General features: G+C 45.6%; 4 protein-coding genes across 6 annotated transcripts; 2 read left to right on the top strand and 2 right to left on the bottom strand.

Moving 5' to 3' along the window:
• The first annotated feature begins 1,045 nt into the window (after positions 1–1,045).
• On the top strand, positions 1,046–3,440 carry LOC127589969 (transmembrane protein 265-like). Its single transcript, XM_052049309.1, has 3 exons — positions 1,046–1,293; positions 2,220–2,449; positions 3,099–3,440. Exons 2-3 carry the CDS (start codon positions 2,222–2,224, stop codon positions 3,249–3,251), a joined length of 381 nt encoding a protein of 126 aa, XP_051905269.1. The 5' UTR covers positions 1,046–1,293; positions 2,220–2,221; the 3' UTR covers positions 3,252–3,440.
• A 674-nt stretch (positions 3,441–4,114) lies between these two features.
• Positions 4,115–9,489, bottom strand: prr14 (proline rich 14). Of its 2 annotated transcripts, XM_052049294.1 has the most exons (9): positions 9,376–9,489; positions 8,050–8,233; positions 7,589–7,727; positions 7,437–7,502; positions 7,137–7,177; positions 5,361–7,040; positions 4,553–4,679; positions 4,370–4,479; positions 4,115–4,302 (listed from the first exon to the last, which is right to left on the bottom strand). In XM_052049294.1, exons 2-9 carry the CDS (start codon positions 8,205–8,207, stop codon positions 4,233–4,235), a joined length of 2,391 nt encoding a protein of 796 aa, XP_051905254.1. In that variant the 5' UTR covers positions 8,208–8,233; positions 9,376–9,489; the 3' UTR covers positions 4,115–4,232. The 2 variants fall into 2 exon arrangements, with proteins under 2 accessions (XP_051905254.1, XP_051905255.1); XM_052049295.1 differs by lacking the exons at positions 4,115–4,302; positions 4,370–4,479 and having other exon boundaries at positions 4,575–4,679; positions 5,321–7,040.
• A 328-nt stretch (positions 9,490–9,817) lies between these two features.
• cd2bp2 (CD2 (cytoplasmic tail) binding protein 2) lies at positions 9,818–13,210 on the bottom strand. 2 transcript variants are annotated; one of them, XM_052049305.1, is made up of 7 exons: positions 13,109–13,210; positions 12,722–12,815; positions 12,137–12,269; positions 11,891–12,048; positions 11,007–11,583; positions 10,850–10,935; positions 9,818–10,064 (listed from the first exon to the last, which is right to left on the bottom strand). In XM_052049305.1, exons 2-7 carry the CDS (start codon positions 12,809–12,811, stop codon positions 9,954–9,956), a joined length of 1,155 nt encoding a protein of 384 aa, XP_051905265.1. In that variant the 5' UTR covers positions 12,812–12,815; positions 13,109–13,210; the 3' UTR covers positions 9,818–9,953. The 2 variants fall into 2 exon arrangements, with proteins under 2 accessions (XP_051905265.1, XP_051905264.1); XM_052049304.1 differs by having other exon boundaries at positions 12,722–13,180.
• A 562-nt stretch (positions 13,211–13,772) lies between these two features.
• Positions 13,773–15,586, top strand: pheta2 (PH domain containing endocytic trafficking adaptor 2). The gene is made up of 4 exons (XM_052049307.1): positions 13,773–14,060; positions 14,213–14,300; positions 14,372–14,675; positions 14,837–15,586. Exons 2-4 carry the CDS (start codon positions 14,220–14,222, stop codon positions 15,181–15,183), a joined length of 732 nt encoding a protein of 243 aa, XP_051905267.1. The 5' UTR covers positions 13,773–14,060; positions 14,213–14,219; the 3' UTR covers positions 15,184–15,586.
• Positions 15,587–16,769: the final 1,183 nt, after the last annotated feature.

Below are 16,769 nucleotides of genomic sequence, written 5' to 3'. Positions count from 1 at the left end.
GTCTCACCAAATGTTCCTTTTTTGAACCGCTGAAGCTGACAATGATTGGTGGATGTCAAATTGGGTGTGGTTTGGAGCATTTTTGCAGCCCCCGGCTTTTTTTTTGTTTAAATGTTTGTAATATGTGGATGTATTCGTTTCGTTTTCTGTCTATTGAGAATTGTATTATGACTTGTTCAATAAAGATTGTTAAAGACAAAAAACCCCATATACTTCTTCTTCTTGGTGAATTGGATGTCTTTAGTTCATATCGCCCCCTACTGTCCGGGAAACCACAAAGGCGTTTGGGAAGCAATCTGAATCTAATTTACAGTATTATCCAAGCGTGCAAAAACACAAAAGCATACCTGTCAACTTATACGTTTTCCCCGCATTTTATATGTTTTTTATCATTTCAAATTATTCCAACTTTTATACGTGGAAAGAATTGTGAACCGATCTCACAAAGACCATTTTGGCTCAAATCCAGATCATCTCACCTTTTTTTGCATTAATTTTTTTGCACAGTTTCACAAAGGAGTATTAGCACCACACTCAAGAGAAAAAGACACAATGACACGACACAAATACAAATTTCTAATTTTGTGGTCAGCCCATCATTATGTACAGGAAGAGTTCTCCCCCTCCCCCACCCACCCCCACCTATAATTTAATTGAGATGTTATTGCAATTGAGATTGTGACTTTTTCTTCCAATTTTTTTTAATTCAAGTATGACTTTTTCAAAACAATATATACCCTCTTTCTAGAAAATACGTTTTTTTTTCCTCAGAAATAAATTATTTTTCTCCAAAATCATACAACTTTTTTTTTCTCTGAACTCCTGTATACAACTTCATTTTACAACTCAACTTTTTTTTTTTTACGGGAATAAATTCTAATTTTCATATGAAAAAATTAAAAGCCAAGGCACGCGTATCTCAAGGCGCCACTGTAATGACGGACAGAAGTGCGTGTTTACTCAAAGACGAGGTCGACTGGAATGTGATTCAACCCAAGCTGTTATTTGCCATCGTGACACACCTTGGTTGCAGTTCCTTCAACCTCAGTGGCCCATAGACAAGTCTTACATCATGTGTGTATGTGTCAGAGAGAGAGCGAGAGAGTGAGAGATCCGTAACAGTAAATGGGGAGTGGCAGTTTCAGACCTTCCCAGTACACTTTGCTTGACAACTTCAATCCAACATTTGACTCCGACTCAACATGACAAGCAATGGAGGCCTTTAACCGGAATCACACTGTCAAACGCTGACAACGGCGAGACGGAGGAGGACACAACCCCAACTGCTTCCAAGTAAGAACGAGCTATTTACTGAAGCTATTTATATGTCCGTTTGTCATTTTGGAGACGAAAGAAAATGTGTAGGACAAATGACTAACAGGCCCCGTGTGCTACTAAATGTACCTAAATGTCTTTGGCACCCACAACCCCTCTCAGTTTTGACTTTGTCATTTTCTGCAAAACAAAGGCAAGATTTCAAAGGCATCATAACTGGTTGGTCTGGATTTTTGCTTTGTGTACTTGTGTGTGTGTGTGTTTTTTCTCAATCTGGGATGTTTAAGGAAGATGTCAGAGATAAAATAAATGGAGATGGACAGACAGAGGCATATTTTGGAACTTGAGGCTCTTCCTCAACTCTACACCAGATAAATAGAGAAATATATGGATCGATAGATGTAATAGATAATAGATATATACAGAGAAAAACATACAAGAGCATGTTGAATTCTACTGTACAAAGAAGGCCCAAATTTCGAACTGTCCCTGAAAACGGCACCTGATGATAAATAAGCAGGCAGACAGGTAAGCAGTCAGAAAAACACAGTTGGACAGATGGATCAACACAGATTTGGCCCAATTGAGACATTAAAGGGAATTCAACTGGTTTGTCAGGCTTTTTTGTTGCTATTTTTTGTCTTATTAAAAAAAAACAGTCAGGCCTATTGCGCCACATTGCTTCTGGGTTGGGTTTTGAAATAACCCACAAAACAGACGTTACCATGTGCTTCCAAGAACGTGCTTAGACTCGTCGGTAGCATTCACAGGGCAGCAGACCAAAGTGCACTGGGAGGCCTATTTTTTTTTTCTTTGACAGTGACAGGCGTTTTCACTTACCTTACCTTACCGTGTCTTTTATCTTGGCACACAAAGCTTATCAGTCAGGAACAAAAGTTAAAAAGCCATAAAACTAGTGTTTGTCTTTCACCTTGCCGTTGCAGACATGTCCCACTCAGCTCACACCTGCATCAAAATGGATGAGGAGATGCCACTCAAAATGGTGCCAGGCTCAGTGGACCCGCAGGAGGGCCTCATGACCGCGGCGGCGAAGAAGAGCGGCATCGGCGCGGCGGCGTGCGGCAATGACAAGCATCACCGGCGGCTGTCCGTCTGCAGCATCATCTGCGGCATTTCCTGCATCGGAATCAAAGCGCTCATCAACTCGGTCAAGGTACGCATACCCACACGAGGAGAACATTGAATCCGACATGGTGTCAAACTCAAGGCCCGGGGGCTAGATCTGGCCCAGCGCATCATTTCATTTGGCCCGCGAAGGTAAACATTTTGTGTTCCCAAGCACACTTTTAAAATAAATTGAAGAGTTGATCAGTAGTTGTGATTTTAAAGACTAGTTTGCATTAATTGTATGTAACAATGAAAGGGCCTCCAAGGGAAACAAAGACTCGGAGGTGGCCCGTGTCATTCTATAAATGATGCTTGATAAAAATCTACAAGCTTTGATAGGTCAAACTTTAAAATATAAACATATTTGAAAAACTCAAATAATTTTTTTTTCAATGAGCATAAAAAAATAGATATCTTTAATTAAAAATAACTGGTGACCAGTCTTATTTTTTTAAATCTAACAGGAAAAAAAAGTTGAAGACTGGTGTAAAAAATATTTCCGTATTAGTGTAATTGATGATTGAAAATATTTGATAATCATAAAAACAAATGACTATTTTGTGGCTCATTTTTTAATTTTTATGATCATTTCTTCAAATAGTTTTTTTTCAGTATACTTACTGTAATGCAAAAGGTAGGGAGAAGGATAGTCATCTCTTGACCGACGGGTCTTTTTTTTTTTCCCTCCCCGACAGGCCGAGACGGAGACGGACCCGACGGCATCCATCAGGTTTTCGCGCCGCGCCAAAAAGCTGGCCATTCTCTCCATCGTCATGTGGCTCGCCTTGCTGGCCCTGGCGCCAATGCTCATGGCGCTCTTCTCGTACGTGGTCACGCTGCAAGACTGAGTGGGCGGCAACAGACGCGTGACTCCTACAGATGATGATATTTATTTATTTCCCATTGCAAAGACACTTGTAAATCTACGCGTATAAAACCAAGTACACAACATTTATACATGACAAATCCTCGACGTGTTCATATTCAATATCCAACTTGTAGAAAAAGTTAATAAATTAGCCGTCGCTATGAACGAACCAAGTCGCGTTACTGTGTTCTTATTTTGATACCTGTTGTGCGTTTTGTACTGTTATTGTAATAAATGCGCTGAAAAAAAAAAACAACTTGGGTTTGTATACAAAAGAAACGGCAAGGATGGGTTTAAGGCTGCCTCGTTCAACTGGGCAACAAAAACAACGCACGTACAAACGAACAACAGCAACACGAGACTAAAGTTGCACCGTAATAAATAAGAGCTGCCATAACTGTCGTCCTCTTGTAACCATAGCAACTTGAGTGCTACGGCGTCGCGTTCGGGGAACCCGACAAAAGTCAAGACGCGGCATCCGACTGGTCGCCGATCAGCCACAAGTCGAGCTGCTTCAGCTTGGCGCACAGAAGCGAGTCGGCGTCGGGCGGCGGCAGGAGGGACGGGCCGGCGTCGTCCCTGGCGAAGCCCCCCCGTCTTGTGCGGGATGACACTGCGCCCGCCTTGCTGCCGCCCGCCGCTACCTTCTTGGGCTTCCGGGCCTCGCCCACCTCGTGGAACTCCACGAAGCGCTTGAGGCGGCGCTGGCCGAAGCGGGACTCGGAGCCGTCGCGGCGGCAGAGCGGCACCTCGAAGACGGTCTCTAGTCGGCTGAAGCACAAAAGAGCCCGTCGGCTGTTAAGCCAAGCTGTCGTTGATACTTTATACCACGGGTGTCAAACGTAAGGCCCGGGGGCCAGATCTGGCCCGCCACCTCATTTTATGTGGCCCGCAGAAGCAAATCAAACGTGAACTTCCATGATGCTCGCTAAAATCTGTTCCAAAATGCGGAGCGTGAGGCTCACCTTTCAGGTTTGCTAAAGTTTTTATTGGTGTAAATTTCCTCCAAGCTGAACTGCTTTTTCTTCAACCTGTCCAAAAAACACAAAAGTCATCACATCCCGCGTCTCATTGTCCCACAATGCATTGCGTAGCCACCTGATAGCTTTGGGGAGGCCCATGGGCGTGAGGTTGTTCTGAGGTTTGGGCAACGCCCTGCGGATGCGGATGGACGACACCTTGCCGGGATTCTCCCGTTTCGCTGCTTCCTGCGAGGACGACGGCACATGTGTTTATTCGCTGCGTCGCAACGCCCGGAATCAAGATGGCGGACGCGCCTACCTTGAGCTCAGAGTCGGACAGAGATTTTTCTTCTCTCTGTGCCACCGTGGCGTCATCCAACTTGTCCTCGTCCTCCTCCGCCTTGCCGGGCGTCCCGTTGTCACTTCCGCCGGCCGACGCATTGACGCTGTTGAATAGTAATGATCATAAAATTGTACAAACAGAATTCATATCACAGATTTTATTATTATTGAATGAATGAGCTCATTTCCCTTTCCAAGTTATTAATTAATTGTATATACTACTTCAAAATTTCTTTGTATTTGACAAAAGAAATGAATGATATCAAGATACACTTTGCATCAAATACACTTTATTCATCAAGTTTTACTTCTAAAATTGTATTGATTGATCAACTTTTTTTAAAATCCATTCTTACGCATAATTGTTTGAATTAATCATTATTTTTACTTCAAAAAGTTTATAGATTACTACTACACTCCTGTGAGGCAAATTAGGATTTTATTGATTTATAACATTATGCAATAACGCATGCATAATATTTGATCACTGATAGTCATCAACGTTTATGTTTCATGTAAGTATTGTATTTCATTTAAAAATGATACTTTGTAATGTCAATTAACACCTCCCTTTGTAACTTAAAAAAAAAAGTTTTGGGCTATGGTAATAATTGATCAAATTAACAATAATAACAATAATAATAATACATTTTATTTATAAGCGCCTTTCGAGACACCCAAGGACACTTTACAATCAGGAACATTTAATAAATGTCATTATTTAAATTTCCTTTTGAACAGTTACCTTAATGGGTTGGATATGGGAAGAAATAGGAGAAGTTTACCTGGCGCAGGCCTCGAAGGCGCCAAGTAAGGAGTCCGTGTTGGGCGAAGAAGCCGACGCAGAGGCAGCCTGGCTTGATGCCGTGATGCCGGCGGTCACCGCGTTGCCTTGGCCTCCCCCCGACAGGAAGGCCAGGGGGCTGGACAGGAAGCGGGATGCCAGCGCCGACAGCGAAGAGCTGGGCAGGAGGGCGGGCGGCAGATTCTGCCCGTCGCAGGGGAAGGAGCGCCTGGACGGGTACACCTCCTTGCGCAAGCACAGCGGAGCCATCTCTCGCTCCACCTCCCCGCAGCTCACCGTGTGGCGGCGGGCGCGTCGCGAGCCCGCCGGCTCGTGCGCCGGGACCAAAGTCAGCGGCGGCTGGGGAGGAAGCGAGGCAAAGAGCGAGGGGATATCCGGGCACGAGTATCTGCGCAACAGGTGGCCGGCCGACCCGCTTTGGTTGGGAGGCGTCGGGAGGTCCTTGGCCACGGCCGAGGGCGTCGCGTTGTGCGCTTGGGTTCGACTGAAGCGAGACTTCCTGGACCTTGGATCCCCTCGGGGCTTCTTCCCGTTAACTTTTACGTTGCGTAACCTGGAGGCAGTGGCATCCTGATCGCCGCCTCGATTTGGGTTGCTACATTCTAATGGCTTCCCTTCGAAATGAGTCATTTCAAAGTAAAACGGTTCTGTGGACATTTGAGCTGGAGGCTTTTCGGTTTGTGCTTGTAGCTCACCTCGGGGAGCCTTTGCGGGTCTCTTAATGGGCCTGCCCCGTCCCGAGTTGGGGGCACCTTCGCTTGGAGCCGCCGGCTCGGCGGGCGTCGGCTCCACCGACTTGCACTTCACCGTCTTCCTGCTGGCGTCATCGTGCTCGTCTCCGAGCAATTTCCGCTTGACGTTGCGGCACTTGGCGGCACGTTTGAGCGCTTCGTGGCCGCCTGAAAGTTCGGACGGTACTTTCTGTTTGAGTGGCGGGGCTTCGGGTCCGTTTTTAATTTCCGACTTCAGTCTTTTCCTCTCCGTTCGGGCTTTAGTGCCGAGAGTCCTTTTGGAGCGCACGAAACCCGAGTTCGTTTCATGGCGAGTGCCGTCCACGTGGTTCGTTTCATGACGGCTGACATCGTGAGCGACGTAGTGAAGATGCTCCAGCTGGACGTGGCAGGAATACAAAGGCGGACTTTTTTCCGCATTGAGGTTTCTTGGGCGGGTTTTCGGCAGCGTTGACACTTTGGCCTTCTCAATTGTGTCGGCTGTCTTTACGGTGGGTTCCTGTACGAGCGGTTTGCTCTCCTGGTTTGCTGGAAAAGGCACTCGTATTTCGTCAGGCGACGTGCTAAACAGTCTCCGAGAATGGCAAGAGTCACTTCCAGGTTGCAGCACCAACGTGAACGAGCTCTCCTTTGCTTCCCGTGTGCCAGTTTCCGATGGCTCGCGGTGAGCTTCCGAAGACTCGCCGGTGTTGTCCGGTTGAATTTCAGGAGTCAAATGTTTTTTATCCTGAAAGAGCTTCACGGGGCTCATCACTATTTCCGTGAAGCTGGCCATCTTGGACTTCAAGGACTGGAACAGGGGGCCCATCAGCCACCCAGCGGGGGCGGAGTTGCTTACATCCGCGGCACGGCTCAGCGACTGGCATGCTGTCGTCCGATCCAAACTCTCCAGCAGACCCTCGTCTTGGTCCTCTGCAAAGTCCTTTTCCCTTGAATAAAAGGACAGAAAAGGCGAGACGTGAGACGCAGGGAGGAGGGGGGGGGGACACGAGCGGAGAAGATGGCCACCGGCTGATCGCACTTACGTATTTTGGAACTCCGCTGCGGCGTTAAAATCACAGCCATCCTACGATATAAACACAGTTAATTGAAGATGCAGCGGCGAGAAGACGACCAGTCCTTTTTTCAAGGATGAAAATAACTATTTTAGAAAAAATGCAAACCTTCATTGCAGACAAATGTTTATAAAATGACATGCACAAATATTTTTTCATTGATTTTACGATGCAATACAATACAATACATTTTTGCGGCAATTAAAAGCGGCTTGAGACTTTTTAGTAATTTTTTTAGGTCAAGAGGGAAAAAAAACAGCTCAGACTGACCTGCTGCTGCTTCTCTTCTTCAAATGTGCTTTCAACTCTTGGCTGCTTGGACTGAGACAGTTGCACCTAAAAAACAAACAACGAGATTAATAAATGATATCATCAAATAATGCACACACGCACACAGACACATAAAGTGTATAATCTGGCACCAGATCGTTCGCGTGTCTTTTGAACGAGGACGGATTGCACGTGGACGGCGTCTCCACAATCTCTTCCACCCGAGGGTCTTGAGTTTTGATTGCTTGTATGCGGCCGCTCCTCCTGCGGTCTGACGTTCCATCGCTCGCTCTGCCCAGAGGGATTCGGAGGTAAAGAAAACGTGGCATACTTGAAATGATGGCGTGTTGCAGGCGGAAAGCAAAGAAAAAGTGCACGGGAAAAATAAAAAGTGTTCCGATTCAAACATGTAAAGTAACTCTAAAAGCCTAATTTCCATTTATAAAACTTCTATGTACTCCATGGTGCTACAAGTTCACTTCCTTCCATAACGGCTCATATCTTTAGAAACTCATAAACGGAGGCACTTCTAAGTCAAGGTACCGGTGTATCTAAATTAATTTGACCATGTAGAAAAAAAATGGGGGTGGGTAGGTGTGAGTGGTGACTATACCTGGGAGTGATGGAAGGAAGGGGGAGGAGAGGAGGAGGTGGTGGTGGTGGTGAAGGCTCATTGTGGGGGGATGCACTACAAAAGGGGTTGGGGGAAATTGCATCACCATCCATGGGGAAAACAAGGTGGGCGAGCGAGTTGGAGGGGAGTGTCAACATGGCCAGTCTCTCTCTCTCTTGATCCTCTACAAACAACAACAACAATAACACGTCACCATCACTGCAGGGCCACTTCTTGATTTTTAACAAGCTTCGCTTTAATTTTTTACACAGCACGAGCAAATGTCTCACTGTGTTTCATGTGTTTCATGTGTTTTTTGAAAACTTTGGAGACTTTAGCCTATTTTTTCAGTCGCTCTGCCATGTCAAATCAGGAGTATTTGACATTCTGTTTACAGGAGGAAAACTCCTACCATTTGGATGGATGCCTTATGACTTTCTGATCAAAGCCTGTCGTGAAGCAATGGAATTCAGTTGCCCAAACTTGTACTTCAGTTTACTTGATACATTTCGATTCATATTGATGTGATTAATACTGGTAAATGCTATTTAGGATTATTATTATTCAAGTGCTGGTTCTTGGATGGTTATTTTTATGTCCTGTTTGAAGCGAGTAGTCACGGTATTGGATCATGATGGTAAAAATGTCTTGTTTTGAAGCCAAAGTTAATTGTTCTAAGGTAGGACCATTTTGCAATAAATCCTTCCCAAATTGGGGTTTGGGACTTACAACAGTTAACAGGCCCATTCGAAATTTCTACGGATTTAAAAAAACAAACATTTTCTAGTTATCGTTTCAGCGTGACGTCACTTATTTCTAGGACACTCACTGACTGGACCAACCAAATGGGAATGGAAAAACATGAAACGCGGAGGTTTTGTCACACGTAAGACAATCACGGCGGTATTAACACATTGTTGGGAAACAAATTGGACTGCAAGGCATTTTGTTTGAATGTAGCATTTTGAAAAAGGAAGATCTGTCACGCAGCGGAGGGAAGAGAGTGTCGTCTATTTGCTGGAATGGACCCGTGTCAGGGAGTAACTTTGACGCGAGCGAGCCTGGCGTACTCGCGGGTCTTCGTCCTGCGTCTCGCGCGGACGGGCGTTTTTAGAGACGCTTCAATACGAGTAGAGTGTTGCTGTTTTTTGGCAGTAAATCTCCTCCTCCGCTGGATTACATTGTCGCAGTCTTTGCGCCAGAATATAGCCGTATCCGGGATGGATCGGGGTGCATCTGTTTACCCCATGCAAGGAAGCGTCGCCCCTTCTTTGGTTCGCGCACGGTGATTAGAAGACATAATTTTAAAAAGAAACAAAATCTTACCAGAAATGTCAAATTGGACCACGGCGGACAACGTTTACGTCCTCAACGTAAACGAGATACGCCGGACAGCGGCCGACAGCTCCTGCAGACTGGTGCGGGGTTTTTTTTCCAAACCCAAACAGACCGTTTTGGCCAATCACAGTCAAGCTTGTAGGACGGCCATCGAGGGCGGCTTTTACAAATGGCCAATAGGAGAAGGCCTTGAAACATTACTTCGGGGTGGTGACCAATCAAGGGAGCGATGTGACATCATTGAAAATGAGTATTCCGAGCTGTATTTCTCGGATACAACGAAAATAACAAATTGTAACGCAAGTATATTTTATTTCATTTACAGTAGACACATTTGCACAGTAATAATCTATTGCTCCAATAACGCAGACACACGGAAAATTCAGAAAAATAACGTCGCTGTATTATACGAAAAAGACCACAGAGCAGCTTTGTGTGTTCATCCCATTTACGAGCACTCTCGTTTATTTTTATGTCCAAGTAATAAACATCGATACAATACTTGGGCAAATTAAAACAATGTAGACACAAGCAAAGACGATGGAGCACTGCACGGAATGAGGCGATCACGTGTAGAGCTCGAAGTCAAGTCTCTTGGAGTTGTAGAATTGCGAGCCTTCCTGGTCCAAGCGCCTGCAGTACACGCCGCTGCTGAAGTAGCCTTCGTCCACCCAGTCCTGACCACAAAACCAGATCATTCGTGGCGTGTGGGGACAAGCGGCAGAGCAAATGTGGCATCTCTAAAACTGATCGTGACAGTGGAGCGAAAGACCAAAGGTTGCTGCAATAAACACATCCCTAAAACTAATCAAAAATGTGCAATCTCCAGGTTCATTCGAGAGATTGTTTATGGGCTTTTATTCCACATTTTTTCCCCAAGATGGCGCCAGAGTAGGCAGCCTTCGGCAAGTGCTCTTCAAGAGCCTTGCTTTTTTTGTTCTTTTTTGGGTTTTTTTGTCTTTTTGTTTTGTCACATGTTGTTTGTTGTTTCATCGTGTGCACCTGATTTGGGCTGTTTTCAGCGTTTTTTTGGCCACGACATTTGTCAAAGGAGAAGTATCCGTGCTTGGTGGTTGCGCCTTCTCGGCAGCACGCCTGTACCAGCACAGATTTTGATTGGGAGGAATGTCGGCGCCATTGACTGTCGGTGCTGGACAGACCTGGGGCGCTTGTGTTTTTTTTGCGACTGTAATGGGCAGAATTTTTCACTACCCCGTTTTGTTCAGTGGAGATGTTGGCGCTGTTGGACAGTCGGCGTTGGTGCGGCTGGATGGATGGTGATGGTGATGACTGCACGACTGTCCGTATTTTATGTTATGTGTTGTGTTTGTTATTTTACTTTATGTTAACCGTTTTGTTAAGCGCTTTGTTACAGCTGCCGCTGTTGTGAAAGCGCTAAATAAATCAGCATGTATTGTATTGTATTGTATGACGGCCTAAGCGATTGGTCCAAGTGGTCTACCTGCATCTGCTGACTGGTAAAGGGTCCATAGACCTCCGACTTGTCTTCATTGTCCCACTTGTACTCCCACATGACTTCCTCGCTCACTGCCAAAGAAACAATGTCAAGATTTCATGACAGCTGGACACGAGAAGGAGAAAGTGAGCAAGCAGCAAACCTCTCTTATCCTCTTCCTCTTCAGCCCTGGCGGTGTGCTTCTCGTCAAACTTCTCCCCGAACATGTCCAGTTCATCTTCGTCCTCCTCCTTTGACGTCGACGCGGGTCGCTTACTGCTCATGCTCTTGAGGGTGTAGGCCAGCTTCTCCTGGGTCTGCTGGTAGATGCTGTACATACCAGACGCCACCAGCCTGTCGGCGAGAGACGTGAGGCGGTCCAGCTTCTCCGTGTCCCGCTTGTTCTCGGCCGCGTTGGCGCCAGTGTCCCGCAATTTGCCCCTCTTCTGGCCGCCGAGGCCTGCGAGCCGCCGCAGCGCCGCCGAGACTGTCTCCCCCGGCAACAAGAGTTCCACCAGGGCTTCGGTGAGCTGCTTCTGCGTGAGGGAGGCCAAGGGGTCCTCGGCGGGCTCGGGTTCCTCGGCCTCATCCTCCTCCTCGTCCTCGCCACCTTCCTTGTTTTCCTGCTGCTCCTCCCGCTTCTTCTCCTCCTCTGCCTCATCTTCATCACCTGCTCTACGCTTGCGTTTGGCTCCGAGTCCTTTCTTCTTTTGTTTGAACGGTTGCTCTTTAATCCTCACCTGGAAAATAAGCACAATTATGAGTCACTTAAATTGTTCTATTTTTTTAACGTGTACCATGTGAGGCCCAGCAGGACTCGCTCAGAGTTATTTGGGGCCAACATGAAAAATTTTATTGGAACCCACATAATTTTTGCATTTGCAAATTTTTATATTCGTGAATTAATTTTCGGAACATATCCTACCATTTTCACTGGGGGAGAAAAAAAACAATAAAACTATTACTTTGATGCCATTGGGATTACTGGTCTTGATGCTGGGTTTAACTCACGGTCGGTCTCTATTAAATGATCCTGGGAACAGTTACCCAGTCGATGTTGTCAAGCCAATTGTCTCGGATCAGCTCCTCCTTTTTGACAAAATAGTTCCCCTCTGAGTCAAAGTGTCCCTCCTGCATCTCCTCCTCCAGGTTGAAGGGGGTGATGGAAACGCCCTCGTCGTAATCAATGGTAGCGTTCTCTTGGCCTGATAAACCACAATCACGTACACAACTGATGCAATGGAAGCAAACCAAAGACAATCCTGCAGCTTGTGGACAACACAAGAGACTCACCATCCACGTCGTCACTGGCCAAAATGTCATATTTGTTGCTCTGGGTGTCCTCCCCATCGTCCTCCTCGTCACTGTCAAGGGAGTGCTTGCCCTTGAACCTGGAGCCCGGGCCGCTCGACACCTCAAGTGTCGGCTTCAGGACACACAAAAAGTTAACATTTAAATGCTTATTTCGTCTTCAAGAACTTCTCAATGCAATAAAGGAAGTGTATTAGGAATTCTCTTGTTCTTCACATCAGAGTTAGTCATAAGTAGCCAACACACTTAAAGAGGCTGAGGACCTTGATGTGGGCGTGGTTATTCTAATTAGCATCATTGTTTGGCAACAGTGGTGCCCAAGTACAACAAAAACTTGCTCTTGGACATGTTTTTAAAAATAGGTTGGGTGGGCAGGCACTCCAGAAACACAAAACACTATTTGTCTACAAACGTCCATTTTCCATGTGTGCCTTTAAAGACAAATTTACTCCAGTAGGTGAACATGTTATAAAGTGAAATATCTGAAATCAAACAAACAGGAACATATGCAATGAGCATCCATTCAGAAATATCATGTTTCAGTGTAGAGAAAGTTGTCAGACGCACCTTTTTGTTTGGGACCTCGTCGTCCAACCCCACACCGTCGTCCAACCCCACACCGTCACCATCCGCAAAAGTGACTTTTCTTTTGGACATGGTGCTTTAAAAAAGCCACACGCGGAGACTTGTTATGCACAAAAAAACACAAGAGCAGGAGGTATAATGGGAGAAAAGTTTGTCAATAACGGCACAGCATTCACGTGAGCGCTGTTGCTAACATGTTAGCTTGTAGCAGCAAGCGACACATGCACGAATGTAAAGCATTGGCAACTAATTTGCGCTAAAATGAAGCGCTGTTTAATCGGGGAGGCAAACGCAATGGTCGCGTGATGAAAGCGTCAGTTTATATCTATAATAAAGTAATATAAACCAAAAATAGCTCAGAAATGTAACCTGATAACAATTTAAACGACGTTTGTGCTGTTCTCTTCTTCGGTGGTTTCTTTATCTTCTCCTCCGCACATGTTGGCCCTGCTAAGTCAGTAGCGCCACCGCTTGTTACGGAGGATGAACTGTTGGTCGAAAATGTCTAAAATCCATTTTTCTTAATACTGCTTGTGTTGGTGACTGTTGTAAACGAAGAAGAATGACTGGATAAGATTACTTTTGTCGACGCAATGACAAAAAGTAGACACAATGAGTCATCTTGATCTTTACAGCAGTCTTCCTCACACTTGGGACTCTTTCAGATGTGAAATTCCCTGAGGTCCAGCGGGATAAAAGGGATCAGTGCTTGTCAAGAATAGACGCAAAAAGGCCAAGAAACTGGGGGTGGTGGGGTGGTGGGTGGTTGTTGTTGGTGATGGTAGGGGGTGGTCAAGCAAGATAAAACCCACCTGATCCTCATATGACAAAGGGAAAGGCCTTCAGCACTGATAAAAATAAGTCACTAAGAATATAGAGGCTTTAGGATAATTAAAATAGTCATAATTGAGGATTTGACAGTTGGTGGTGCAGCACATGACATATTGGAGTAAGTCACAAGTGACACAGAATGCAGAAGCGGTCAAGCATCACTTCCAGGTGACGCTCTTTTGCTCGGCGACGGAACAACCGAGCGTCTCGATGGCATCGTAGAGAACACAATGTGTGTCTGGATTCTGTTACCAGGAAGTGCGTCGGGTTATTTATATTTCACCACACGTCCTCAGCACCAGTGCTCAGAGGAAGTAACCTGAAACTTTGAAATTCATACATTTTAGAAGGCCTGTGACTCGCTCTGAGGAAAGAAGAGGAGTAATAAGAAACTACGTTGATGTGCCAAAAAAAAGAAAGAAAAAGAAAAGGAAAAAAAGCAAAATTTAATGAATCTGTTCAAGTGACCCGGTACTCAGCTTTGGCAGAGGTGAGTGAATTTCGTCACTTTTGTTGACTGCTATACATAAAACCCCAAGACGGTGTTAGATTGGAGAATTAGGGTATGATTGGGTTAGGCATTCAGATTAAGGTTGGAGGTTAGAGTACTTGTCAATATGAAGCGTCTTCTTTTCCTCTCAGTGTTGTTATGAAGCTCCACAAGAAGATTTTGACTCATTACCAATCCTGCACATCACCAGTGGATAAAGAAGGATATCTCTTCAAAAAGGTTCCAAACCCAAAATTCAAAAGTCAGCTAAATACTCTGCAAAACCTCAAATCATCCAAATGTCCTGGCAGAAACAGCGAAATGGCTCCTACCATCGGCGCTGGTCCGTCCTGAAAGCCAACCTGCTCTTCTACCAGGAGCGGCCCGCAGACCGCCATCTGCTCGGCGTGATCGTGTTGGAGGGATGTGATGTACGTCGGGCGGACGCCGACGGACGCTTTGGCTTCTGTTTGCTCTTTCAGGGGCCCGAACCAAAGAGCTACCAGTTTGCCGCAGGGGACGAGGTTACTCTGGAGAGCTGGTTGCGGGCTTTGCGGTCCGCCAGCCACAGCTACTTGTCACTGCTGCTACAAGACCTGCATATCCAATATCAAGGTAACAAGCTCGCATAAGATGGTGGGGGTAGCTGATAAGTGAGACCAGAATGTATGCCTAGGATGTCACTTGCTCCAGTAAGAATCTAACTCTATTTACAATTGGAACAGAAGATGGCTCAAGGGCTCATCTGTCTTGTGACTCCATCTTTTGTTTTGCAGAAGTAAAGCAACATCAGGGCTCCGGTGACTCCTCCCCCGGCAACTTGAACCTCGAACCAGCACCAACACCGCCGCCACCATCATCATCAGAATTATGGTCGCCAGCGGTAATTGTCAAAAAGTCACCCAAGCCGTGGCACAAGTGGAACACTCACGTCACACCCTTGAATGTGTCGACGGTGCCGTCATACGCCGAGTGGCCCCTGGTGGGTTCCAATCCGCAGGAGGACTTCCGCGAGCTGCACGAGCTTTACGGGCAAGAGATTAAGAAGGTTCGTGAGCGGTGGCTGACCAGTCGGCAGCCACCGGAGGAGAACATCCAAGAAGATCTTATCGACCTGATGTGAAGAAAGAATGATTATTTGAGAGGAAGTGAGATGAAAAAAATGGTCAGACAGATCATTTGTGTAATGTTATGTTATGTTATTAATTATCATTATGTTTGAGCATCATATTATTATTTCATGTTAAGAATACCTAAATTATATTCTGTTGTTTAATAATTGCTTAGACATGTTTTTATGTTGATAGGTTCTGATTGGCTGTTGAAGAGAAGCAGGAAGTGATTTTAGTTTCGAGGACAGTTGTGTCCCCCCACCCTTTTAATAAAACTGTATTTAAAGGATTCCATCTCTCCTTTTGCCGTTCGTAAAGTAGAGCTATCCACTAAAAACAACGACCCTCTCAACTTACATTTGTATATCATACAAAAACATTGAAATGGTTACGGTTAATAAAGAAATAAAAATACCTTCTTATTCATTTTATTCTGTTGTTTACACTGAATTTAATTACAATGACTTACCCACCACCAAGCCACTGAAATTCACAATCTCAGAACTGTGAGGCGACAGCCTGGGTACACGCTGGGTTAGCGTCACAGCCACAGAATTGACTTCAACATCAAATATTATTGGCTGTCTGTCAGTGGTGATGTTCAACCAAAAGAGGGCGCTGCAGTCAAGGTAAAGAGCTTGTCACCCGGTCCAAAAAGATTTTTAAACATACAGTACATTACAATAATATAGGATATTTCAAACGTATACAACGTTCACCTCTCAACATGAACCCGCTACTACGCAAAAAAACAACAACTTAATATGTACTTAAAAACACGTTCGCGCGCGCGCGCACACACACACACACACACACACACACACACACACACACACACAGAAGTGGGTAAGGATAAACAAACGAGCCCAGATTCTGAGTGGCTAAGAGGTGAACCGGTGCAGCAGGTGGAAAAAGATCAGTGGAAATATAAACAGCCAATAATAGCGTCGGGCGACGGGTGGTTTGTTAATGAAATGAAACTTGGATTAGTGGCGGGTAAATTTGGATGTAAAAACACCAACACTGGAAAGCCTTTTGCTAGTGAGCGTTCAACCCTCCCGCCCCAACCACCCATCCGCCAGTCCTCGCTACACTTTGGCAGAGACTCAAATTTATTTTGCTATTTCAGTCACTCCCAGCTGTCCCCATTCTCCAGCGAACGTCTGCTGCCACCACCAGCGACGTGACAAGTATGTTTCGGTCGGGGAGGGGGCCGGGCCAGGGAACGAGGTGTGTGTGTGTGTGTTGTGGGGGCGGTTGGGGTGGGCTACACGAGTGGTGAGGGTGCCAATTGGCAAACAGGTGCAAAAATGCAAAGCGGTAAAGTCACACCTTTGCACAAAGAGATGCCAGGAAGAGATCACAGGTTAACGATGTGTTTAAGTGTCTGACACATTGTCGTTCATATTGACGCTACAATCGAATCTCATGAATTTCTATTTTGACTGGGGAAATAGCGACCTAGCCAAGCGCGATGATAAGCGGCTCCGATAATGGATGGATGTTAACTGTTAAAAGTGGATTTTGTTTCCATTCTTACTTGCGGTGTACTGCTTTGGCTGTTCAACGGTCTGGGGACTCCGTTGTCCTATTTTAC

This window comes from Hippocampus zosterae, chromosome 17 (assembly GCF_025434085.1).
Source record: "Hippocampus zosterae strain Florida chromosome 17, ASM2543408v3, whole genome shotgun sequence".
In the NCBI taxonomy this organism is placed as follows: domain Eukaryota; kingdom Metazoa; phylum Chordata; class Actinopteri; order Syngnathiformes; family Syngnathidae; genus Hippocampus; species Hippocampus zosterae.
The sequence above is the reverse complement of the archived record's forward strand: the minus strand, read 5'-3'. Positions and strand labels throughout refer to the sequence as shown.

Excerpts from the sequence above, each read along its gene's own strand:
- LOC127589969 (XM_052049309.1), top strand. The coding sequence starts at position 2,222 with ATGTCCCACTCAGCTCACACCTGCATCAAAATGGATGAGGAGATGCCA. Across the intron at positions 2,450-3,098 it reads CGCTCATCAACTCGGTCAAG|GCCGAGACGGAGACGGACCC; the intron begins GTACGCATACCC and ends CCTCCCCGACAG.
- prr14 (XM_052049294.1), bottom strand. The coding sequence starts at position 8,207 with ATGTTGACACTCCCCTCCAACTCGCTCGCCCACCTTGTTTTCCCCATG. Across the intron at positions 7,178-7,436 it reads AAGAAGAGAAGCAGCAGCAG|GATGGCTGTGATTTTAACGC; the intron begins GTCAGTCTGAGC and ends TTTATATCGTAG. Across the intron at positions 7,041-7,136 it reads GCAGCGGAGTTCCAAAATAC|GGAAAAGGACTTTGCAGAGG; the intron begins GTAAGTGCGATC and ends CTTTTATTCAAG.
- cd2bp2 (XM_052049305.1), bottom strand. The coding sequence starts at position 12,811 with ATGTCCAAAAGAAAAGTCACTTTTGCGGATGGTGACGGTGTGGGGTTG. Across the intron at positions 12,270-12,721 it reads ACGAGGTCCCAAACAAAAAG|CCGACACTTGAGGTGTCGAG; the intron begins GTGCGTCTGACA and ends TGTGTCCTGAAG. Across the intron at positions 11,584-11,890 it reads GGCTTGACAACATCGACTGG|GTGAGGATTAAAGAGCAACC; the intron begins GTAACTGTTCCC and ends CTTATTTTCCAG.
- pheta2 (XM_052049307.1), top strand. The coding sequence starts at position 14,220 with ATGAAGCTCCACAAGAAGATTTTGACTCATTACCAATCCTGCACATCA. Across the intron at positions 14,301-14,371 it reads AAGGATATCTCTTCAAAAAG|AAACAGCGAAATGGCTCCTA; the intron begins GTTCCAAACCCA and ends ATGTCCTGGCAG. Across the intron at positions 14,676-14,836 it reads CCTGCATATCCAATATCAAG|AAGTAAAGCAACATCAGGGC; the intron begins GTAACAAGCTCG and ends TTTGTTTTGCAG.